Below are 26802 nucleotides of genomic sequence, written 5' to 3' on the forward strand. Positions count from 1 at the left end.
TGAAATGTTATAATTACAACTGGAATACTCAATCTCACCCGTATATGACTTCTCTTTGCCACCACCCTGATATCTGTATTCTCCTTGTTTTCCTGTAACTGGATTTGTCTACGGAAACAGTAAAATTTATAAACCAGTAAGACAACCAACAACTAAATCCCACAAGGAAAAAATGTGTGTGGTTTTCCCAAGAATTACAGTGAGATTCTACCAGTACTCCTGGCCTGGAAAACAGTACAAACTGAATAAAGAATGGGATTGTGAAAGTAGCAGAAGACAGATCAGGTATGCTGTCACATGCAAATAAGGAGGAAATAATCAAATATATATAAAGATATATAAATATATACCTGGAGTGATATATATGAAACAGGTAAAGTAGATGAATCTAGGGAGGGGAGCAAGGGACCTGGAGGGTTCTAAGAGTAACAGAATTATTTTGGCATGCTTTTTACTACTGTTTGAGTGTTTACCACACATACCTATGTTTTCAATTAAAACTTTGGAAGTAATGGAAGTTACTGTTTCCAACTCTACGGGAAACTTATTAGGCAAAGTTATGGACATAACAATTATTCAGGAAGCTGGGGTATCAGTGATAGAGCATGTGCTTAGCATGCACAAGGCCCTGAGTTCAATCTTGTGCATTAAAAAAAAAAATCATTCTGTGGCTGCTTCCATGAAATCAACCAATAACCAATGCTGGTGTGGCTGTGGGGAAAGAGGAACCCTGCTCCACTGCTGGTGGGAGTGCAGGCTGGTGCAACCACTGTGGAAATCAGTATGGAGAGACCTCAAAGAACTAGGACTGGAAGTCCCATTTTACCCTGCTATTCCTCTGCTGAGTATCTTCCCCCAAAGAATTAAAAGAATCATACCACAGCGATATATGTGCACCCATGTTCATAGCAGCACAATTTGTGATAGCTAAAACTTGGAAACAGCCCAAATGCCCATCAACTGGAGACTGGATAAAGATAATGTGATTTTTTTAATAAAATGGAGTACTACTCAGCCATAAAGAATGAGAAACTAGAGATATTTATAGCTAAATGGATGCACATTGAGGCCATATTCTTAAGTGAAATAAATAGGACACACATGTGTAAATACCGAATAGTTTCTCTGGTGTGAAAAACTAAAAGTGTAAATAAGGATCAAAATGTATAATAGGTAATGTGAAATAGGAAGAAAAGGTCTAAAGGAGTAGGGGAAGTGGGAGGGGTAGGGGAAAGGAAAGCAGGGAAAAAAAAATATGAGAAAAGGAAAAAATGAAAACAAGGTTATTGTAAATAGGGAAGAGAGGAGGGGGTGAAGGGAGGGCAGGGGAATGGGGAAAAAATAAGAACCAAGATACTTCATGTAAAGGTACAAGATCCCAGTGATGAATGTAACTGTACTGTACACCTAAAATGTACCAAGAAACTTAATGGAAAAAAATCATTCTGTGAAATGGTTCCTCTCATTAATCCTATCTTTCTGCTCCTAGCCTCCTGCCCCAATCTCCAATGTAAAACATAAGAATGTATATAATTTTAATTATACTTAAGTCACCAGGGTTCATACATTCAGCCAGTGACTTTCATCAATATAATGGAGTACAGGAGGTAGAGTATATCACTAAAACTCTATCAAACAATCACAGCAAGCATTACCAACATACAGTGTTTACTACATATGATGTACTCTCCCACATTTTCTACATAGTACCATCCACTCAATTCTCACAACTGCCTCGCAGCCAAGGTACTACTACTTATACATGAAGAAAGTAAGGCAAAAAGAAGTTAGACAATTTGCTCAGGCCCCACCCTGGCGAACAGCAGGCCTGACTGAGTGGGGGTCAGGGTATCCTCATAGCACAGGCAATAACACGGCTGCCTCTGTGCCACCTACAAGAGAACTGAGAAAGACACTAACATGGCATTATTAAGAGTTGCCATTAATGTTGCTCTCACCATGGTTTATCCACAAAATTGAGCCTTAAAATGAGTGTCTTGAGAGTATTTTACTTCCCCTGAATATCTAATGTGGCAAAGTCTACATAGATTCTGACACTACTACAACTCTACTTGTTCATTTCATCTACCCAGCCAAGGTTCAGGTTGGTGAACATTTAGGATTCCTATGTGCCTAACAGAGTTTCTCAATGTTTTCCCAACGAAAAATATTTTGAAGACCAATTAATTTCTAAGGGGTGAAATAACTTCAGTGAAAAAGTAGTCAGGCATGGTGGTGCCCTATAATCCCAGCAGAAGCAGGAGGACTGCAGCTTCCAGGCCAGCCTGGGCAACTTATGGATATAGTGAGACTCAGTTTCAAAATAAAAATAAAAAGGGCTGGGGATGTAGCTCAGTGCAAAGTGCAAGGCTCTGGGTTCAATCTCCAGTTCTGGGGGCTGGGAAGGGAAGGAGTAGAAGCTAAAGCACCGATACAACTGAAATGCGCATGAAAAAACTAAAATGTTTAAAGAAGTCAGAGAAAAAGAATATCAAATGTACGTAATGCCCATAAGTAAAAAACAAACAAACAAATAAACATACATTTGTGTCAGTTTGGAAAGGCATATGAAAGTGCTTGAAAAGATAGGAATGTAAAAAATCTGTCTTTACTAGGTCATGTACAAACATGTGATGCAGTAAACTCTTGTCTCCTGTAGTCACTAGGTCTTGTTGAAAACAAAGTTTTATAAACATTTAGTTGGTTCATTATACAACTAAGCAAAGAGATAAAACACAATCTAATCAGCCTGAGCATTTGGTTCCATTAGTTTCCTAAAAACTACACCTCAACACTGGGTTCTCTGCTACAACCATGATACATCAGTATAAAAGGTCTTAATAAAACTTACCTCAGATGCAAGTTTTAAGAAATACAGGCTTTAAAAGAATGTTAAACTTTGCTTCTTTTTAGAGGAAGAATCTTATAGTTGTTCAGGAGACAATTTAAAAGGGCAGTTTCAACTAAATTGATGAAATGGGTGTTTTTTTATATAAAATGTATATCACTAAAGTTGCACTTTAAAAAAGTAAATAAATGGAGAATTTCTGATACTTTCCCCTTTCACTGTTCATCACCTGTGATAAATATTGAGGGCAGTGGGTTACAAACTCCGGTGCGTAAAGAATCAGAGAAGGAGGGAGACCCTGCCTCCTAACTAAGCAGAGCACCACTGGCCTGCTCCTGGCACTGCCATACACAGGGTGTACCAAGCCATTTCAGGTCTTCTGATTTTTCAAAAGAAATGGAAATACAGATTTTGTGAATTAAAATCTTACGCCAAAGAAAGTACATCTGCAGATCAAATCTACCTCAAGGCCACCTCTCTGCAAACTGAGTGGAAGATGACTTTGGATGCACTTAGTGTTCTTTGAGTGTAAGATACACTCTGCAACACGAAGTTTTAAAATGTTCTCTAAAAATACATTTTGAAAACAAGGATGTTAGTAAGGAAATCTTGCTGGGCCAAGAAAAGCTTTTATAATGAATATTCTTTAGCTTTGTTTGTGAGTCAAACAGCATGCAATTTTACACCTGTTTCAAAGACAGTGATACAGCAACTTGGATCTGAAGCCAAGCTCTGGAACCCAAATGCCCACGCTCCAAAATAAATACCAATCAGAGCCAAGGAAGATGCACTGCCCCTCAGAACTGAGCCCTCTGGGACGGGCTACTACTGAAACCTGGCTTTCAAAGTCAATGACTGAGCAAGATTGTTCTTATAATAAAATAATTATTTTAATGAAGTATTTGAAATAATTTTAAACATCTGATCAATAAGATTATACACAAATATGGAAGTATGCTGCACTTTACAAAAAAAATAAAGCTAAGCATTTAAATATACAAAACAACTTTGGGTATAGATCTCTTCTTAAAGTACTCTTGTAACATACACATAATTTATAGCACTTTACATAATAACTTGCTGAAACGAACAATGTGGCCAATTTAAATCTTACTGTAACATACAGTCATAACAGTTCCAATAGAAGAACAAAATGAAGAGTAACATACTTGAGGTGTTTTGTTCCCCTGAATTCCTTTTCTAAGCAGCACAACATTTCCTATTTTTAAAACCTTCTTGGAGGATTCAAACATTCTTTTTGTATGTGGCTCTAACAACCACTATTATTTTTTGTCAGCTATAATCCACACAGATAAAATTAAAACAAAATCAGCGTCTTCCTCGGAGGATCCATATCTCAGTCCCATCACATGCTTCTCGCATTCAGAGCTAAGAGCCCCAGAAGTGGGATCTCACAGTACCGTTTAAGTCCAGAATCCAAACAGGACTCCTATTGCTTAAAATTTCTAATCACCAATTAAGATTTTTTAAATGCACCAAGATGCTTAAAATTTACAGTAACTAAAAAATTTTAAAGGAGAAGGAACTGCTCAAACCATCCTTCTTGGAATTTAAAACAATACAAAGCAAAAAATAATTTTCTTTTGAAATAGCACTGTAATTCAAAAATGTTTGATATGCTTTCCCTTTTGGCTGGGCTATGATTTTTTTCCCATCAACAAAGTGTGTACCTGTTGCTCTGGAATCCAGTTGCACTCCTTCCTCTTTGGGCATGTGTGGTCCATTTCCTGTCTTATGATTCCATCTTCATTTTTCCCTGCTCAGTTCAAACTCAATGCCTCAGCATTCCTTCTGGTACTTTCTACCTTTTGCATTTCCAATGAGGTGTATCAGCAGCAGCTTCAATTTTAAGGCTTCCCTGACAAAGCTGTCACCTCCCTTGGTATCGGAAGCAGCACATGGTGAAAGGAGCCAAGGAACTGGCAACCTCAGGCACAAACTCCCCAGTGGTCTCATTCTGGCAACCACGGGGCTCAGCCCACCCAGTCACTACAGTGGTGTCACCTTGAACTACAGGTGACCATTGTGGTTAACTAAGCAACTTGTGATTCCAGCACAGGAACCCTAACGTTCTGAGACAGGCTCAGTTTAGGATAAAATACATTCTTCTCGGTAAGTGGTGATTCTTCTTTTCCTGAGCATCTCAACACAGGCGTGATAGGGTGCTATCAGGGAAGACACCTCATTGTCACAGTCAGGCAAGGGAAGCAGGTAGTAACAAGCAGAGCCTCAGCCTGCTGTAAGAAACACACGGGTAGCAGCTGCTACTTCTGTGTAAAGTGTCCTTCACAGCTGATTCTCAGAAGACAAAGCTGGGTTCTAGTCTGTAAGAACCCCATGAGATGTACAGTAAGATTTCATAAAAGCATATTAACGGTAAACAATGGTCTTGCATATTGGTAACTATTCTCAGAAACTGAGATTTCAGGACAGTGCAACGATCCTCTTTTTGTCTTCTTTGGCAGTAAACAAGAGTCTGGACCGTGAGTGGAGCAGTCACTTCAGAAGGGCAAGGTACAGAGCTCGAGAGTACTTCATCTCCCTTTCCTGTTCCATACAGAATATCAGGTCCCTGAGGCAGATTCTCGTGATTCTTGGACGGAGCAACTGTTTGGTGGCTGTCAGGCTGGATGTCCCACAAGCAAGACTGTCTTTTGAACCCTAAACAGGATAAGAGAAGCACTTTAAAAGCGGAATCTTTCATAACGGGAAAGCCTGTCTGGTGCACAAGAACCCACTATCTTCTGGGCACTGGGCAGGCCTGGAGATCAGGGTGTGATGAAGACTCGGCCCTGCCCTCCAGCAGCCTGGTTTCCAACCCACTCACCGGGTGCATGACCTCAATCACTCCTCCCTAGACCTAGCAATGGCCTCTGAACTTAGGCATTTCTCTACTTTTGGGCTCTCTTTCACTCCATTTTTCTGCACATTCCAGGCCAGACTTTCCACTTTAAAGATCTTACACAAAACTTTTTTAAAAGTGATGGATGCATTTTTCATTTTGATCATGGTGATGACTTCATAGGTATATGCATACATTGAAAACCTTATCAGATTGTACACTTTAAATGTGTGTGGTCTGCTGTATGTCATTAGAAAAAATCAAAATCAAAGACCTGCATGATTCACACTGTCAATGGCTGCCCACTGTCCAGTACAGCCACATGGGAACTTGTAAAATGTTGAGAACTACAGTACATACTTTTCACACATTATCTTTTTCTTTCACACAATATTGCAGCAAGTTATTTGAGTGCTATGCAATGAGGAAAGTGAGCTTAGAAAAATGAAGCAATCTGTTTGAGGTCACACATCAAGGTTGAACTGGGAGTCAATTTCTAATTTGATCTAAATTAAGGGCTGTTAATCACCATGCTAGACTACCACCCATACCAGCCTGGCTTTCTTTTGGCTTTACTTCCCACACCTTCTTCACAAAGCATCTTAACTCCAGCCACACTGTCCCTCTGCCAACAGAAGCAGCCATCCTAGGCCAATCTATTCATCTTGTGAGATCCATTTCAAATGGGTCTACTTGCCCCCCGTGTCAGTGACCTCACATGGTATGACAGTATTTTATGTTTCCACCACCGTCACATGCTCACTAGATCAGAAGCTTTCTGGGGACAGTGATTATTGTTTCTGTCCCTCTAGGGCTTGGTAAAGTACAAAGAAAAACACAAGGCATCAATAAGTTTTTCTGAATTGAATTTACTGGTTTAAAACCAAGCAACCCACATGAGGTCCAAACATCATTCAAAAATGAATGGAATTCTACACTGCAGTATTAAAAGTTTTATAAATATTAATGTCTATCCATTACTATCTTGAAATAAAACTGGAAGAAGAAATGAAAAGCAAACAATTCACAAAGGATAGTCTTATAAAAGTGAAACCTTTTACTCTCTTTTCTACCATATTTTGCTTCAAAAACCACCTTGGTACGACTGGCGCTTCTCCTCTGTCCATGCAAAAGACCTACATGAGAAAAGATGTTTGCCTAACATAGATAGCTGTTACAATCCTTTTTTTTTTTTGGTGCCGGGGATTGAACTCAGGACCTTGTGCTTGCGAGGCAGGCTCTGGAACCACTGAGCTAAATCCCCGGCCCTGTTACTATCCTTTTATAACCATCACATTTTAACTGCTCCCTTCATATTTTTGGTTATTTTCTTTTAATGTAGGGAGAGAGATTAAGGTTTCCAGAACGCCAGAGTAAGAAACCATTAACTTCATTCCATTCATGTCCATATCATCATGGGGGGCACTTTATCTGATGGTCAAATAAATTCTCCTAAAGGATGCTTTCCAGTTTTTGAAGGATATGGTATCACAATCGTTTTTCTACATTCATTAGGCTAAATTTGTTTACAAGAATCCATGGAATAAACTGTGGCAAGCCCATGTTTTAGAAAAGGGGAAACAAGTTCTCGACTGCACAGCTGCTTGGCGACCTATCCTGGAGCTGACTGACCGCGTGGAGCCTTCTGCAGGGTTCCTGGTAAGAATGCAACCTGCACGTGTGCAGACGCCAGGCTCTGTGACCTGGCTAAGTGCGGCAGCTGAGCTGAGAACTGGGCGTGTCGTTCCTCTCTGCAGCCATCACCACCCAGAGATGGTGCAACTCAGGTGTCACCTTAACTACTGTAAGTTATCACTAGGAAAGATTTTCACAAGAGTTTTTTCAGAGTGAGCCCACAACTCAGCTTTGGAAAAATGAATAAAAAGTATATTTTAGGAAGAAAGTTAATAAAAACTGTCAGTGGCAGTGAGAAGCAATTGTGTTGTATACAGGAGTTCTCTGTTTAAAACTACAGTACACTTAACTAGGGCATTTTCTTGAAACATAAACTAGATGTGTTACGCTAAGCTGAATCTATACATGTTTAAAAATATTTCCTACAAGAGTTTGTCTAAGATAGTAGTTCAGTGCTTCATATCAATTTTTAAATTAAGTGACCAGATGGACACTATGTCAGCAATTTCATTTTTATGTAACACCTAGAAGTATGTCATATGTAATGAAAAATCATGTACAAGAATGTTTCACACTACTATTCACAATAGCCATAACTGGTAACAATCCCAGTGTCCATTAACAGTGGATGGACTGGGAACTATCACAGGCTGAAGATGTAGCTCAGTGGTAAAGCGGTTGCCTAACATATGCGAGGCCCTGGGTTCAATCGCCAGCATTGGCAGAAAAAAAAGACTGGGGACTATACCATGGAATGCTACACAGAAGTAACAGTTGGGTGACACAGATGTGTATGACAACGATGTCAAATGAAAGGACACAGAGACAGAGGAAGACATAATGATTGTCCATCAAGTCCCCAAACTATAAAAGCTACAAAGGGCAAAGCTATAGAAGTCAGTCGAGTGAGTCCCCTAGCGGATCTGAGGAGTGATTACAGGTGGATAGAGTTTTCTAAAGTTCTGGTGATGCTTCCTTCTTGATCTGACTACTGTTTACATGAGTGTGTTCACACTACGAGGAGCATGATTTATGTATTTTCTCCATCAATGTCATATTTTGATAAAAATTAAATTGCTAAAAAAGCCTTACCTTCAAAGGAAATTAAAAGAAGAGAAAGGGGGAAAAGAGGAAAAGAAAAACAAAAAAGGCACAATTGTTAAATGTAAAAAAAATAGTCAATCATCTGGGTTAAGGAACAAAGGGGTCACAGTTCACATTTGTCACGTGACAAGCCTGAAGGATGGGGGTGCATTACAGTTGCCAGCACAGGGTTGAAAAGGAGGTCATTCCAACAGGATGCACAGGAAGGCCTGAGGCAATGTTATAAATGAAACAAACCCCAAGGGACAGTCAGGAAGCCAACAGGAATGTCTTTCATAATTCACAACTTCTCGAAGGTGATGGCATTCTCTTCCCCTCAGACAGTGACTTAGAAAGTCCATCTTTTTTGAACCTGAGTACAAATATGCGTTTCCCTGATTTTATTTCCCTGTTTATGCTTTAGGAAAGTCTACAATTCTGACTTGTTCATTTCATGATGACCTGGCCAGGATAATCAGGCACCTCTCCGTCATCCCCACTGAAGAGAATGGAGAGCACACTGGTAACTTACAGCCATAAACACCAAATCTGCCTTTTCTTGATTAGCTCTGACTTTCCTTAATCCCTTCCCCAAGGCTGAGTAGGTCTAACCTGTGGTCACAGCACACTGTTAATGCCAAAGAACTCCAATGTAGTTAAGGGCTAAGTTTGTGAGGGGAAAAAACCACGCTCTTGTCATAACGCATTGTTTATTTCTGCAATAGTTTTCCCATCCCACTTCCTACATGAAGATATTTCCTAATCTGGATTCTTCACCTGTATGAAAAGAGGCCAGGTAAATGGAAGATGAGAGAATTCACTTACCAAGTACCCAACATATGTCCTAGGAAGCCTAACCAAACTTCACTGTTGACATACTCCAACCTCCTAAGGTCAGACAACACTCATTAAAACTTTTGAGGAAGTCTGCTTTTATTAAAAAAACAAACCCTGAGTATCATAGCTACTAATTTTGGAGAAATAACACTGTTTGAAGAATGAAATTAAGTAACTAAAAATAATCAGCCATCCAAGTTTTTATCCTTTTAACTTAAGAGATCAGGAGTTGTGAAGTAAAACCTTTAAAAGGTTTTGTGATTTTTTTTCTCACAATTTAAGTTAGTTTTCTGCTCTAAGTCAGAGGCAGAAACAACACTATTATGAACCTGGAGGTTTCCTGAATCCTGCTGAGGTTCTATGACTTGGCCCTGTTTCCAAGCAGATCACTGAAAGTAACTGAGCTTTGTGCTCGTCCAATGTTCTGATCCAATTCAAAAATCACCTGGGTTACTGGGCACCTTGTATGGATGAGGAACTGAGCTAGGCAGCACAGTGGTAAACACCAGTTGTCCCAGTGATTTAGCAGGAACTTGAAAAATAGGAACACAGACAGGAAATTTAAACTGGAATGAGGAAGGAGGTTCTGGAGCTAGAATCACATTCACTGCCTGCAACTGACTGAATTCACTACAATGACAGAGACCAGCATTTATAAAGTGTGTACTGTGCACCAGTGTTCAAACCAACTGTATAAGCTAACTGCTGTTCCTATCCCTACTTGGCAGACTCAGAAACCGGGGCACAGAGAGTTCTTGCTAAATCACTGGCTAACTTAAAAGAAATTCATGCTGTCACACTTATCTTGTGTTACACAATCTTATCTCAGTGAATTTAAAAAATTTCAGTGGAGCCCCGAATACCTAAAGCTAAAAAGTAGACTACAGCTATGCTGCAGGTGGATGAAGTATCTATCCAGGGTCAGGAAGTTTTCTTTACAACCCTCCAATCAAACAGTGGAAGAGCTGTAAAAAGGAAGCTAGATCCTTCGGTTCATGAGTGTGATAACTGGGTGTTCATGCTACATGTGTGAGATGTTCTTCCTTCAAACCTTGTTATAGAGACATTACCTGTTAGACTAAAAATAAAAATCAAACATGCATATAAAACCCAACTAACTTTAACAACACTGTCTCTAGAAACCAAATGTCAACATTTTTCCTTCCGTTCCCCCAATCAGAGGACAAAGAAAACACGTTTCCCTGAATCTCAAGTTCACCAAGCACAGAAACCAGGACGTTTTTAATACCTGTATTTCTCGGACTCTCTACCCAGTTTATACAGTCCCAACTCCAGGTCACCAGAACTTTAAGATGGAAACAAGGACTCGACACAAGAAATATGAAGTAGACTAAAGATCTAGTTTGGAATAAAAATTGAACATCTTTTAGGACTCAGAATCAAGAATAAATAAAAGTGCCCTGGACGCCAGACCCAGTGGAACGAGAACGCTGAAAATCTATATTCAAAAGACTGAGCTTTCTAGGCCGCAAGGGAACAGAGCAGAAAATACTGAGCTTTGAGACTGACTGCCCTCTGCTGGTCAGCAAGCAGAACTTTTGAATCAACAGAGCTCTCATTTGAATACCTTCATTTTATTCCTTTTGAGTTATTTCAGAACACAGACAACCCAATTTGTTCATTTCTGCCCTAGAATTTTGTCATTCCTAAGTACCTGTGTTTCAACAGTCTTTTAGAGAAAAAGATGGAAGTCGCATGGAATCATGGGCTTTGAGTCCTAATTCTAGTTCTGTAATTATGCAAACTATAAAGATAATACACTAATTGTCATACGCTAATGACTCCTCTCTTTATCCCAAACAGAATACTCTCTAACAGACTCATTGTTCAATTTTCTAATTAAGTCTTTAAATACTACAGGTATCCAAATCAGCATGCTTTGAACTGGGTGATGCCCTCAACTCTTTTTTTCCTCTAGAGTCTACCTGCTACTCTTATCGATTCTTCCCCCTTGTTTCCAAACCATCTATTTCTTTCTATATTTCTATTCCCATTATTTTCTACCTAGATTACTTCAGCAACCTTTAAAAAATTTTTCTATCTGGTATTAACATTACATTGCAGTACAAATGATCTAAAATAATACTAGGTAATCTGACAAGACTGTTTTTTGCTTAAAATGTTCCAAAGGCTAAAAGTTTCCTACAAAATCAAGTCCAAGTAGCCAAGTATGACACAGAATCATCTAAGACCTCTCTCCCCCGTCTTATCTCTCATTCATTTCATCCTGACTCAAGACCACTGATCACGCAACGAATTATTTTTGCCCTTTGATCTAGACAGTGAACTGCCAGAGCATCCTCTCTTCCCAGAACTCCATTCTCCAATCCATCTGTCGTGTCCTCAGGTCCCATGACCTCAGTCATTCAGGATTCAACTCAGACACCATGCTTCTTCACTGCCTACAGCACATACTGAGCCCAGGTCTAGACTAGGTGCAACTCCTATGTAAGTCAGCAGTACTCTGTGTTTTCCCCAGCACTCTATGTCTGTATTGCAATGCAATAATCTTTAACTTCTCATTCACTAAAGGGGAAAGGCTTGTTACTGAGGTGGAATGCAATCAGCATTTGTAGGACAGCCATGTGTCTAACGACACCCAATAATATCACTATTGTGAATGAACAATGAAAATAAACCGTTCCATGGGCTTTGGGTCTTCTAATTCAAAACACCATGGTCATTCTTAGCTTTAAGCCAACAAATGTGAAAGGAAAATGTAGTCCTCTGATGCCTTATTCACAAGCATTACTCAGCATCTAAACAACTTTTCTCAGCTACTAAGTCCCTGACCAACTTGTCACTAGATGAGATTTACTCAAAATGATTTTTTTTGCCACTTTAACCATAAAAAAGTACTGCAGTCCACCAAGTGATATATACATCAGAATATCAAATAGCAAAATAAAGAGTCCACTGAAAGGCAGGAACTTGATTACTTATGGCCAAGTTCAAAGTCCCAATGAGGACTTTATCATTTATACCATTGTTATTTTCTGAAAACTTATATTAAAACACCTGCAAAATCCTCAGAAAACTCCTACAAACTGTGTCCACAGATCACTTTTACCTATTGTTTTATTAAAACTTCTTCAAGGACTGACAGTTAAACACTTTTCTTTAAGAAGGAGCTTTGATCTTATCCTTGAAGAACTGTGAATATAAAACAAAGACTGCAGTAACAGTGAGGGCTGCTTTCACAAATAAAGGCGGGTTTATCTATACCTTTAAATGTATTCACAGTAGCTTTGTTGAGAAGCCTCCAATTCTAGAGTTGGTGAGTTGCATATCAGCTGATGGAAAACGTTACCAGAAATAAAGATGGATTTGCAGGGAAAAAAATGAAAGCATGCTAAAAATGGTAAATATGAAAAACTAATTTTTCTTTCACAAACATATGACCAAGTAATAACAATGTATTATCAAGGTTAGATTAGGTTACATTATGTGAAAATAAAACTAGGTAGCAACAAAAGCATAGTGGATAAAAGGAGTGTGTAATACAATTATATGGTTTAAAGTGTTCTCATGTGTGGAATGGTATTAATTCAAAGTTGAGTATTAAGTTAAAGATGTATATTTTATCTTTAAACAGGTAAGTATAGCAACCACTGAAAAAATAAAAGTGGTATAGCTATAAAAGAAACAAAGGATACAGAATCAAATATTAAAACATTATTTAATGAACTCAAATGATGACAGTAAAGAAAAAACAATAGAATAGAAAATAAATCGTATGATGGTGGACTTAATCTAATTATGGTAATGTTTATGAGGTGTGATAAAAATACAGTGAATATTTAATTTTTTAAAATGTTACATAAAACATACATTGCCATTAATCTCCCTTAAAATACCCTCGCCCCCATCATTCCTTTTCCTTTCCAAAGCAGTGGTGGACGGACTTTAGCTGCACTGTCATGGCTGTCTTGATACCATAAATCAATTCAAAACATTTACCTTTCATGGTCTTTTTTTTTTTTTTGGTACCAGGGATCAAACTCGGGATCTTGCACTTGCAAGGCAGGCACCGAGGAACCACTGAGCTAAATCCCCGGCCACATGGTCATTTTGACTTTGGGGAAGAACCAAGAGTCACATGGTGCCAGTAGGCGAATAATATGGATGTTTTTAATGAGCCTACCTTTCCATACTGGATTATGCAGCTGTGTTCACTGTAGTTTTGATCACACCTTACAAAGACAATTAAGACAGAGTGTCAGGAGCAATTCTACATCATTTTGGGGAAAAATCATTTGATGAGGCCTAGTTCTCCGGCCTACAGGCCAGCTATGGGATTTCAAGACAAAACTTCATTTTGGCCTCTGGTCACAGCTAAGGCCTCAATGGTCCGGTAATGCTGTGATGCTCCAGGACAAGCTGAAGACATCCTGGGAGGAACAAAATCTTCATCTGCTCAGTTTCTCATTGTTCTTGGATTGTTACACTTTGTTTATCCTGATGTACTGAATAAAGGTGCAGTAAGCCAGAGCAGCGCTGATCAGGCGCAAAGCTCAGCTTCTTCTCAAAGTCTCATTTTTCTACCTTTCCTGTAATTTGCCTTGTGCTGCCGTGGCTCAAAGGAGACTAGGACTTACTGCAGAGATCCTAGTAACGTCCCCTTTCCCTGTTCCCTATAAAAGAGGACTTCCAGAAGTGCTTCAGAAAGTGGCAAAAATGATAAGTGTGTTCAAAGCAAGGGGGGAATTTTGAGAGGAATTAATATTGTGTTTTTACAACACCTTATTAAAATAGCTTTCCCTTTGTATTACCTAAGACTACATTAAAAATCATTTGCTGTATCACTACAGTTTGAATCATGAGTGCTCCTCAGAGTATGACATCATGCTGTGGTCCCCAGTGGTTCTGTTGGGAAGCTGGGCCTAGTGGGAGTTCTGTGGGTCATTGGTGGCCTTGAAGGGACTGCAGGGCCCCAGCCCCCTCCTCACTCTCTGGCTCCCTGGCTGTGAGTGGAGGGGTTTTGATTCCCCCCATGCTTTTGCCATGATGCACTGCCTCTGCATAGGGTCCGATCATGGGTCTGACTTATTACAGACAGGAACCTGCACAACTGTGAGCCAGGAGAAACCAGAGTTCTCGGTGTAAGAGCTCAGGTATTTTGTTACAGTGATAAAACAGAAATGTACACACATACACACTATTTTGATCCATTTTTCTGTGTTTTTGTCCATACTAAATCTTTGATTACTGTAATAAGTTTTGAAATTAGGTAATGTAAATCTCCTCACTTTGCTCTTTGTAACAATTGTTTTTAGCTATTCTAGGTTCTTTTTATTTTTTATAAATTTTAGAATCATCTTGTCAGCCTTAAAAAAAACCCTAGGCTTTGTTTTTTGTTTTTTTAAAATTAGGATGGCATTAAATCTAGAGATCAGTGTGCAAAGAATGGCCCTCTTAATGACAATGGGGCTCTAACCCAGGAATTTAAGACCAGGGATTGTAAGGGGGGTAAGACCAGGGATTGTAAGGGGGGTTAGACCAGGGATTGTAAGGGGGGTTGAGGGTGGTAAAAGGACCTTTTGCAGGTCATAGAAATAATTTATATCTTGACTTGGAGTAGTAGTTACAATTAAACCCAGCACATTTTGTTGTATATAAGTTACATCTAAAAAACAAATGCAAAGTTCATTTGAAGTTTCAAATTAAAATTTGAGATTTCAAAGTCACCTTTCCCCAAGACGACCCCCAACAGGACATGCTAATCTTCTCTGTGTACATCAGTATGAAAGTTTACTAAGTCTGTGACGTGTGAATAGTACATCCACAAATACAAAAAAAAAATTAACTCCAATATTTAATGTGAAAATTTATTTATTAAATTAAAAAGTTGTCTGGAAGATACTGTAAGATGCTAGAATATGGTTAACTCAATATTGCAAGTATTGAAATGCATGAGAAATTTCCTTATCAGTGCTTCTCAGTGGGGGTGTTATTGGAATTCTGGGTAGTTCAGTTGGGTGGATCTGCCCCCTCACACTGTGCAATGTTTAGTATTACTGGCCCCCAGCCACCAAATGCTAGTAGCACACACTCTGCCCCAACCCTTGCTGAGTCACTGAATCAAAACACAGCTCCACTTCTAACACCCCACAGGAGGAGGTGCTGCCCCTAGTTGAGAGCAGCCTATAAGCTAATGACTAAAAGCATATATAAGCAGCTTAAAAAAATCATCCAATTAATAGGCTTAATCTACTTTACCATTCTATTTCCAAAACTGATGATTTCATCAACATTAACTTTACTTACTTAATCTCCAAGGGAAAAACATACATGCTTTTATTGCTATATATAAGACTGACTTGAGCAAATGAAGAATAACTGATTTTGCTGAAATCTCTAGGGAAACCAAATACAACCCTTGAAAAGTACTGTTAATAGCAACAAACTACAACACACAAGAAATAACATTAGAAATCAAATTGCTGAGTGGAGTAATAAATCCAGAGATGACCTGTCCCAGACAGACTCTGAGTGGCTCATTTATGTGTAATACTGGGCTAAAACACACACAAAAACACAATGATATTCCCATAGTATCCTTTGTGGGACAACTAAAGTCTCCTTAAATAACACATTTGAAGCTAAATCAAGGGTAATTTCTTCATGGTTTTACACTCAAACTTGCTTTTCATATCACAATTGAAATACAACATAACCACTTAACCAGTTTTTATAAAGTTCTGAGAAGGTTTATCAAGCCACTGTACTTTCTTCATATATGCTGAATTAAGAAGACATACTGAGAGCAAGACTAAAGAATGAAAAAGGATGCAAGACACTTACATGTCTGGTACTAAGAGGCAAAAAATTAATTAAACATTACATGGTCCTAAACAAGAGACTGAATTAGTCAACAACACATTTTTTTTGGTCAAAAATCCCCCCAGGATTAAATGCTCTTTGGTAGTGAAGCGTGCCAAACATTTAAAGAATTAGCACCAGTATTTCACAAACTTTTCCAAAAAATTGAAAGGAAGACAGTATCCCTACCCCACTCTACAAGAACAGTACTAATTTGATAACAAAGACAAAGAAATCAGACACACACAGACAGACTCACACACGTAGAGAGAATATATAGATCACTATCCCTTGTAAATATAGATCAAAATTCTTTAATGAAATATTAGAAATCAAAATGTAGACGTATTTAGGAAGTATTATACCAGTAACGAATAACAGAAATTTATCCCAGGAATGCCAGGTTGGTTCAACATAGGAAAAATCCATTAATACACTTTTTAAAAGCTGCAGCTCAGTGGCAGAGCACTTGCCTAATATGCACCAGGCCCTGGGTTTCATTTCCAGTACCACAAAACAATCAAACAAAGTAAAATAAAGGTAAATGATCATCTCAACAGAGGCAAAAAAAAATGATAAAATCCTACACACCTTTTCATGATAAAAATATTAAGAATGGAAATGAATCTTTTATGGTTTAGATCTAAAATGTCTCCCCAAAGTCTCAGGTGTTGAGATGGGGCTTTTGGAAAGTGACTGGATCAAGGGGCACCATACTCATGAATGGGCTGATCTACTGATGAGCTGCTCACAGTGCTGTGAGGAGGTGGGGCCTGGTTCGAAGAGGTAGGTCACCAGGGTGTGACCTGGAAAGGTGTGTTCTTGTCACCAGTTCATCCTTCCTCTCTCTGCCTCCTGGTTTCCATGGCTCGAGCAGCTTTCCTCTGCCAGGCTCTTCCACCATCTTGTTTCTGCCATCGAACCAGCTGATGATGCATTTACTGTAACTTCTGAACTCATAAGCCAAAATAAACCTCTCCTTTAAATTGTGAGTGTTGGTTATTTTCTCCCATGGACAGTAAAGTGACTAATAACATTCTTCAAATTTATAGAAAGTATCTTTTAAAAACCCACAGTAATATCATACTTCACAGTGGGAATTTCTCCCGTTAAATTCAGGAATTAAAAAAGGGTGTCTGCTTTCACTACTTCCATTCACCTCTACCGGAGGTTCTAATCAGGTCAATTATGCAAGAAAATGAAATAAAATGTGTGTTAGCTTTTTGTTGCTAAGACAAAATACCTGACATACACAACTTAAAGGAGAAAAGGTTTATTTTGGCTTACAGTTCCAAAGGCTTTAGTCCATGGATGTCTAGCTTCAAGGTAGAAGCATCATTGTGGAAGGGCATGGTGGAAAAAAGCTGCTTCTCTCATGGCAGCCAGGAACCAGAGAAAGAAAGCAAGAAATTCAGAGAAAGTGGAAGGGGCTGGAGACATGATATGACTTTGAAAGGCAGGTCCCTGGTGACCTACTTCCTGTAATTGGGCCCTACTTCCTCATAGCCCATTCCACTGTACACTTCATGAATGAGGTTAGAGCCCTCATGAACCAGTGCCCTCTCTAGATCCCACCTCTGAATACTGATACACTGGGGATAGAGCCCTCAATAAATCAATCTTTGAGCACCATGTTTAAACTATAGCAAAACTGTATAGCTTGGATATGGTGGTTTCAGTGTGTCATCCAAGGGCTGGTTGTGTCAGAAGCTTGTTCTCAGTGTGGCAATATGAGAGGTGGTGGAACTTTTAAGAGGTGGAGCCCAGTGGGATTTGACTGGGTCACTGGCAGTGCGACTTTCAAAGAAACAAAGGTAGTGCTTTGTGGGAACCTGTGTTAGTTCTCCTAAGAGCAAGCTGTTATAAAAGGAGGCTTTCCTTGCTCTCTGGATTTCTATCTGGCCATATGATCTCTCTTGCACACACTCCCACCATTGTAGTTATCATCTGCCATGAGGAGATGCATCAGGGTCCTCACCAAAGCCAGCCCCTTGCTGTTTGGACTTTCAACCTCTAAAACTGTGAGCCAAATAAACTTCTTTCTTTATAAATTTCCTACTGTTACATAGTTAAAGTAACAATAAACAGACCAATATACAAAGCATCCAGAGATGAAAGGAAGAAGCTAAACCACGAGTATTTGCAGAAAACATGATTTTGTGTATAGAAAATCTTAACAGAAGTCACAAAAAGCTAATAGAGCTAATATACAAGTTCAGCAAGGTTGCTGGATACAAGATTAATACACAAAAAGCAGATGTATTTCCAGATGCCAGCAATGCACAACCCAGAAATGGAATTAAGAAACCAATATCATTTGCAATAGCATCAAAAAAGAATGCTTAGGAATAAATTTAACAAAAGAAAAGCAAGACTTACATGGTGAAAACCATAAAACATTGTTGAAAGAAACGGAATAATAGCAATAAAAACAGCATATGTTCACAGACTGGAATTTTTAATGCTGTTAAGAAGGCAATACTACCTACATTTATCTACATATTCAATGTAATGTCCATGAAAATAGCATATACCTTTTTGTCAGAAATTAACAAGTTGAATATATATATAAATATATAATTCACAAATATACTACTGAATATATAATTCCTATGTATGAATGAAAATGTAATAGCCAGAACAAGCTTCAAAACAAAACAGATATTGAAGGACTTACATTTCTCAATTTCAAAATTTACTTCACAAAGCTATAGTGTAGACAATTCAGTAGGAGGCAAAGGGCAGGTATACAGATAGACAATAAAATTGACAGCCCAGAAACAAACCCTATCATCAAGTGAGTTTTGGTAAGGTTGTTGAGACTAGCCAATGGGTAAAGAATAGTCTTGTAAAAAATGATGCCAAGGCTGGGGATTTAGCTCAAGTGGTGCCACCACCTGCCTTGCAAGCACAAGGTCCCTAGTTTGATCCCCAGTACCAAAACAATAAATAAATAAAAATTTAAAAATGATGTCAGTACAACTGCATTTATCTATGTGCAGAAGAATGAATTTGGGCACCTGACTCACTATATACAAAAAAGAAATAAAAATGGATTTAACATGTAGTAAATGTAAGAACTAAAGCTATATAGCTCTTGGAAGAAAATATAGGAATAAATCTTTGTTAATCTATATTAGGTAATGATTTCTTAGGTATGACAAAGTGTAGGCAAGCAATCAAGGAAAAAATAGACTGAGCTTTATTTCTATGAAATAAATGCACGAATGACCAAAAAGCAAGCAAAACAATGCTTAACAACACTAGTCATCTGAGAAATACAAAAACAAAATGACAAGAAGATAACACTTTACATCTACATGAATAGCTGTAATTTTGAAAAGCAGACCACAGTAAATGTTGGCAAGGAGAAACTGGAACTTTTCTGCATTAGGTAGCAAAGTAAAATGGAGAAACTACTATGAAAAGTAGGTTGGCAGTTCCTCAAAATATCAACGATGAAATTACCATTCAACTCTGAAATTCTATTCTTAGAGATATATCCAAGGGAAATGAAAACATGTCCACACAAAAACCTGAATATGAACAATCACAGTACCTATTTACAAGAAGCAAAAAGTGTAAACATCCAAATGTCTATCAGGTGATGAACAGATAAATAAAACATTACACATTCACACAATGGAATTTTACTCAACCCAAACCAGAAATGTATTATTGATACATGTGACAACATGGATAGACCACAAAAGCATTAAGTGAAAGAAGCCAAACACAAAAGACCACATATTCAATAATTTCATTTATATGAAAGTCCATCTGGATTGTGTGAATGCTTATTCTGAATAAGTCCTTAGAATTCCCAAGTACCTGGCAGGCAGGGACTGCGGACAATGACTGCTAATGGCTAAAGAAATATCAACTATTTCTTTTTAGGGTGATGAAAATGTTCTGAGATTAGACAGTAGTGATGACTGTACACGGCTGTGAGCATACTAAAAACTACCCAATGGTATACTTTGGTATGGTGAATTAATTGTATTTGAACTGTATTTCAACGACAACATGCCAGGTTTGAACTGTATTTCAAACCTGGCATATACTGATAAGCCAAAAAAAGTTCAAATGAACACCTGATATTATGTTTGCTCTTTATTCAACATTCTATGGAACTCTTGGGAAAATGCTTAAATAGGAATTCTAATGCCATTAGAAGGTACCATTGCAAGTATACCTGAGGCAGATTGAGTTTTTTCATGGAAACCTGGGTTTTTACTGGTAACATTAATTGAAAATGTGAACATCCAATTTGAGCAAATTGCACAGAGAAATTAACTGTCATTTAAACTATGGAAAGAGATGCTTAGTAATGGACTAACAGAAAACATTAGTTTGTTGTTAATTAGCATTCACCTATCATTTTGGAAAGTTCTCTAAGACCTGACTGATACTTGCTACAGGTAATCCTGTATAACAAGCAATTAACGCTTTTCATAGTCACTAAAGTGTAAACAAAGAGCCGCATAAGAGCTGAAGCAACCACCCCTGGTGAAGCAGTAGGGAATGCTGATAATAATATAACTGGTAATGTGAAGCTGCTATACCTTAGGGAGAGTGGTGCTAGGCTAAATTACAGAAGCATGCCCAGAAGAAGCATCAGATAGATAAAGGTTTCCAGAGCGCTTCCTGGGACCCTGAAAACTCAAAGGAATCCTATTAAAGCTGGATGACTTTAAAAAAAAAAAAAAAAAAAAAAGCAACTTTCTCAGCATAAGCTCATCAGTAGGCTTACTATATATAATCAAAGAACTCTGAGGAAAAACACCATGTCAGGCCTCAAATATTACATATAAAACACAATTCTCCCTGGGAGGAACAGTGACCAAATATTTAATGTAGCAATGGAAAATAACTTGAAGAAAAGACATGGGAGTCTGAAATGTTTGGAGAGCTATGCATAGGTAACTTGTGGCCAACTGCTGAAGGATCAAGAACTACAGCCCTAATCATGCTCAGTTATAAGGTAGTAAAGGCCAGAGCAGCATAAATCAACCACTCCTCTGATAAAGAAAACTGTAACTTTTTGGACTGCTAATTTCCAAGAAGGTTGAGGCCTAGTTCAATTCTTCTCATCATCATGCCTAGCACAGCTGGGCAAAGGAATGAATTAATGAACACAAATGGTATCTCAAAAGTTTACTATGATTCCTTAATAGAAGATGAGGAAGAGACTGACAATTTAAAGATAACAAATGGCAGGATTTTTAAAAAAATATCTAATATTGATGAGATGCTAAAAAACAGACACTTTCATACACCACTGGGTAGAAACATAAAACTATTTCAATTTTGAGGAACACCAACTGACAATAAATATCTTTTAAATTTAATAATTAAAAAATGTTCAATCTGACCCTCCAATTCTATTTCTGATATTAAAAACAATCATTGCCACCATAAAATAAAAACACGGCTCAAAGATTTAATTAGAAATAGGCCTGTACAACCTTTTCTTCAAAATTAAACATGTTCAACCACAGAGAGATGAGTAAATTACAACATGTCAATGAAATATGTACGACACTGAATGGATAATACAAACATATCACTAAATAAAAAGTTATCAAAACATTATTATAATACGAATTTTTAGGAAATGTGATAAAATGTGAGTAACTCAATTCTTTTACTTTTCTACAATAAACATATAATGATCAAACTAAAAGTTTTCAATTGAAAAATTCATATTAAAGAAGAAGCAAAAAGAAATCACCACTCCGGGGAGATAAAAGCCATAGGAAATAAAGGAAAATAACCTGGGAAGAGGTGACAGTAAGGGCCCACCAGAAATAAAGTAGTAAAAGAAAGACTCCAGACACTAAATGGAAGTGGAAAGGGCAGCTTCAGAGCTGCTGATGAGGCCAGGGAACAAAGCAGGGATCCTGGAAGGGGGACAATCTCCACAATAGAAGCACAAGTTGCCTTTAAAATCCAAATGTGCCTCTTTCTTTGTGACAGCAGAGGCCAGATTCAGCAAGTTATCATTTCCCTTGCAATGGTTATCACATGCTCTAAAGAAGGTTTGTCAAGATGGAAGGCCTCTGAATGTTGGTGGGATTTATTGCTCACCATGCATATGCTTTACCAAAATGTGTAGAAGAGTTGTTACCTCTTGCTCACCAAATCAATCAGCATGGTATCAATATAATGGACTGGCATATTGTATTAGAAGAAAAGGCTTGAACACTGCCTTGTCACATAAGACTTGATACAACCCTGTAGTTATTTGAGGTACATGCCTGACCTTGCCAGGCAAAAGCAAACTGATGCTGATGTCTTTACAAACAGGCACAGAGAAAAGAGGCATATGCCAGCCAGATCAGTATCTGCATGTCAAAAGCCCAGAGCTGCACTGATTTACTTCAGCCGCAAAACCGAATATGGAAGAAAGAAAATGGAAACCATCACCTGATGAAGCTTATGATAATCTCCTGTCATTTTTTTAAGATTCACCTGTCTTCTTCAAAACCAAATAGGTACTGAATGAGGATACAAGAGGAATACTATTCCTACATTTTTCAAATTCTTGAGGGTAGCTCTGTGATCTCCTCAGGAACAGCTTGGTATTTTGGTAGGTAGACACCACTCTTGTGACTTTCACTTGACCTTCTCTTACTTCTATGCACCGGGGAACCAATGTGGGAACCTTGTTAGTTGCTAAATATGTCTATCCCAATTATGCATTCCAGAAATGTGGAAATAATCACAATGTGGCTGCAGGGTCCCAGTGTGAGATGGACCAAAGGCAAAACTCCATCGACACTGATGGAGTTCTACAATTCACGTAAGATTCTTCTGCAGTCCATGCCCAGCAATTATTAACAAATCTAATTATTTCCCCTTCTTCAGTGCTCAGTCACTCTCACTACTGGCTACAGATCCTTCAAAGAAAGGTTAGGAGATTTAAAGTATAAATTCTGGGCTGTCTGGCGGGGTCTGGGCATGAGAGTCCCTGGCTTTCCTTTGATTTAGAATCTTTGGTCTGTGAGTCTGGGAATGGATTAAGTGCCTACAACTGTGGGCTGTGTTAATCTAAGTCACACTTCTGTTCATCAGACCTACAGCTATTTATATGTATAAATCAAGAAAGACTTTAGCGGCTGCCTATCTGAGATCTAGGATTCCATGATCAACTAATCAGTCTCAAAGGTCTCTACAGCTCAGACTCTTCTATTACTGCACTGGCTTTGCTGACAAGTAGCATAACCATTCCCACTTTGTTTTTAGCAGTTAAGTGCTACTACATGTCTATGCCACCTGGGGTTCCATCATTCCCAATAAAGTCAGCGAGCCCAGTGTGATGGCAGCAGCTGCCCTCTCATTATTGGCTTAAAGCAAATAGCCAGTAGAGCTCTCTAATAAATATATTTCTCATAGGTATAACAAAAGGAATATCCTCCTGATCCACCCTGAGGACATGTGTGATGAAGTCTTACCTGATAAATCCCCTCTAATATCTCAATCTCCCCACCCCCTTTGGCAACAAACTTTTATACTACACAAATAAAGTTCCGGCATCTATCTCAAGTTCACTTAGTTTAGGTCACCTTCAGGCCTAGCTTTCAACCAACCAACTAAAAAATACTGCCAAGAGCCATTCCTAGACCTCTGACCTAACACCTTCTATCACAAATCTCTGCTTATGAACCCATATCAATAAATTCAGTCTCATCCAACTTTATAGTTCTTCTCTGAACTCACACCTTTACGATCCATTCCAACACCATCTCCCCTGGTCAAGCAAAATCACGCAATTCATTTAGTGTATCAGCTCCACACGGGTCACCCTTAGTACCTCAGTTTCTGGGTTGGTGAATCTGAGTCTGGTCACAGGTAAAGAGCAATGGTGGCAAGGTGATCTTCCCTGAGGAAGATCAGCAGTCCCATGTATGGCAACTATCTTAAGGGAAGCCATTGCCGATTTATGGGGAGACTGACTTCCCTCAGACAGGGCAAGAAGTTCTGGCAAAGGCAGCTGGGCAAAGTTGAGGAGTCCAAGGTACTTAGTTTCATAAGAATCTCCTCATAGTCCCTATCACAATTTCCATTTTTCCTCTTCCCTAATATATGTTATAATTTTTAACACATAAGACTGTACAGGCTGGAAATTCAGTTAGTGGTACAATTCAGTCATCTTCAGGATTAGACTTTCGGTCTGGCTTTCAAAAATCTGTCTTTAACCACAAGGGAAAAGGATTTCTTTAAGGGCAGTTATAGAGGCTTTAACTCCTGTGCATTCTAGCTCAGAATTTGAAGATTTTTCCTTTCCTAAGTCTTCTAGTATATTAAGAAGGGTCAGATCTATCCCATTATTCTTATTTTCACTAAAATAGTCTGTGGTAGTAAATACTTGTCCTTTCAAAACCTTGTCTTCCAAAGACATTTGTCCATAAACTGTAATTAAAATAACTGTTGTGGCACTGAATACCAAGCCTTCTTTGATCCTTTACCACTAGAAACAGGGCCATTACTGTCTTTCAAATTAGACCAGAGAAACAGTTCTACAAAACCCAGAAGTAATTCAGGAACTCATCCTAAGGTGCTCTCACTCCACAGCTATTTATGACACATATTTCTGTATCAGTCAGCATTCACACAGAGAACACGACATGACATAGAATAAGCCATTTATTGTAGTGATTTCACTGCAGAGAGAGCTTATGTTCAGCTGTTAACTCTCCATCCATGCTGGGCCTGGTCCAAGCTCTGAAGAAGCCAAGCGAGAGGAGGAGCTGAAAGGCCCAACCATGTCAACAGTTTCTGAGATACTCCAGTGCCTTGTGTCCCCACCCTGACCTTCTGAACACAAAAGGAATATGGCTGGAGTTTAACTTCCATTTTCCAAGATCAAAATGCCTCATGGCCCATCCCACCCAGGAATTATGCAAGAAAGGATTCTAGGAAAAACACAGTTCAAGCTTAGCTAATTTGACAAGTAAATTCAGCATATCATCTTCCTCTCCATTCCTCTCCCCTGTTCTCCTCTTCCCCTCCTGCTCTCTCATTTCTTAGGGTGGCCACGGCTTTTAACTGATAACTCTATCATTGCTTATTTCTGTCATTATGCTTTCCACTTCCAAAGAGTGGTTCACTTTCTCCAATTATTTTTAAGATGGTCTTCTAGTTTTGTACAGTGGTTGCAATATACCCCACTGCCTTTCTTTTCCTCAAGTTTCTGTCTCATGCCAGTTCTTTTATATTCCTCCTTCTATCTTTTATCTAAGAGGTTTTCCTCAAATATTTTGTGATGCTTGTCAATTTGTTCATATTTAAAAGTAAGTCACTTAGTTTAATATTTGAGGCCTCCTCTGTTAGGTCAGTTGTTCTTTTCTTTCCCAAAAGCAAAGCCTCTAATCTTTAATCAGAATCAATTTCAACTCAAATACTACTGATTACCTTTACTACTGTTTCTTCTCTCTTCTTTATTTGTGTAAAGCCAAACTGTTTTCAGTCTTTTGCGGTCATTTAAAGGAAACATAAGCCTATAATGTGCAATTCAACACATTTCACCGAAAGTTGCTGAATGTAGCTGACAAAAGAAAATCCATTTTTAACTCTCAAAAATTTAAATGATTCAATTGAAATTGAGAATTATGTTTAGGTCATTTATGAATAAAGAGGTAAATATATTTATGTTAGTGGGAACAAAACAGAATGTAAAAAATATATCTTAACGATCCCCGGTACCAAAAAAAAAAAGCAAAAAATATATCTTAAAATATAAGGGCCTGCTTCTTTATCTAAAATAATAAAATCCTGTAAATTCTACTGAATCTACATATTTGGATTAGCACTGGAAGACAATAAATCTGTTTAAACCTTTTGGAAGTCTGTTGTAATAGATAATAACGAACACTTCAGAAAACTACGTCCCCTGTAGCTGGGTGGAAGAAGACGGTGAAAAAGAATGACTGCTACTACATGTGCCACTTAAGGAAATGAAATAAAGTGATTTTTTTCCTTTTAGAGAACTTCAAGACGTACAAAATGCTGCCATTGGAAATGATCTCAAAGATTACATACCGAGATAAATTTATCTACTCTGAACACTACCACAAAGTTATTCCCAAAATCCAACATGAACATTACATTCCAAAGAGCTCTATTTTAATAATTCTACGTAACTATCCTTTCATAAATTGAGTAGAAATAAAGAAATGAAGAAATACAAGCAAGCTAGGGGGATGAGGACACATACCTGTAATCCCAGCTACTTGGAGGCTGAGGCAGGATGACTGCAAGTTCAAGGCCACCCTGGGCACCTCACCAAGACCCTATCTCAAAATAAAAAGGCCCGGGGTATAGCTCAATAGTAGAGTGCTGCCTAGCATGTGTGAGGTCCTGGGTTTAATCCCCAGAAATAGAAAGAGAAGGAAGAAGGAAGGGAGGGAGGGAGGCAAACAGTATTTTCTGATAGGCACAAAGAAATGTGTGGGGCATTCTGTGCCTGACTGAGAAGACCACCCAAGTCTAGAGCTTTGGAAGTCATATCCTGCTATGTGCTTAAATGACCATGCAAAGGCACTAATGAGGAAAATTTACCAAATTCTCTGGAAAAGACAAACCAATGGACTCCACCACATTCTGCCTCCTGACTTCTTCTCCTACCTGGAGTGTCAAAACACAACAACTATCAGCATCCTGGCCATCTGGAGACAGAATCCTCTCCAGG

At 38.5% G+C, this 26802-nt stretch overlaps 1 protein-coding gene and 1 non-coding gene across 3 annotated transcripts in view; one reads left to right on the top strand and one right to left on the bottom strand.

Moving 5' to 3' along the window:
* Window positions 1–26802, bottom strand: part of Taf4b (TATA-box binding protein associated factor 4b) — a 225887-nt gene that overhangs the window by 89801 nt on the left and 109284 nt on the right. The window contains exon 15 of one of the 2 annotated variants that reach the window (XM_013075212.3): window positions 3433–5530. The exons of the other annotated variant lie outside the window; for it this stretch is intronic. Within the exon in view, the coding sequence (XP_012930666.1) occupies window positions 5366–5530 (165 nt within the window). The 3' untranslated portion in view covers window positions 3433–5365. Of the gene's footprint in view, window positions 1–3432; window positions 5531–26802 lie in introns of those variants that run through there. 2 annotated transcript variants of the gene reach the window in all.
* On the top strand, window positions 10250–10346 carry LOC147830137 (small nucleolar RNA U13). Its single transcript, XR_015445037.1, has one exon. It is a non-coding gene; the product is annotated as a small nucleolar RNA U13 (small nucleolar RNA).

Source organism: Heterocephalus glaber, unplaced genomic scaffold (assembly GCF_053883595.1).
Source record: "Heterocephalus glaber isolate CG9 unplaced genomic scaffold, H.glaber_assembly_v1.0 deba00000331, whole genome shotgun sequence".
NCBI classification, from domain to species: domain Eukaryota; kingdom Metazoa; phylum Chordata; class Mammalia; order Rodentia; family Bathyergidae; genus Heterocephalus; species Heterocephalus glaber.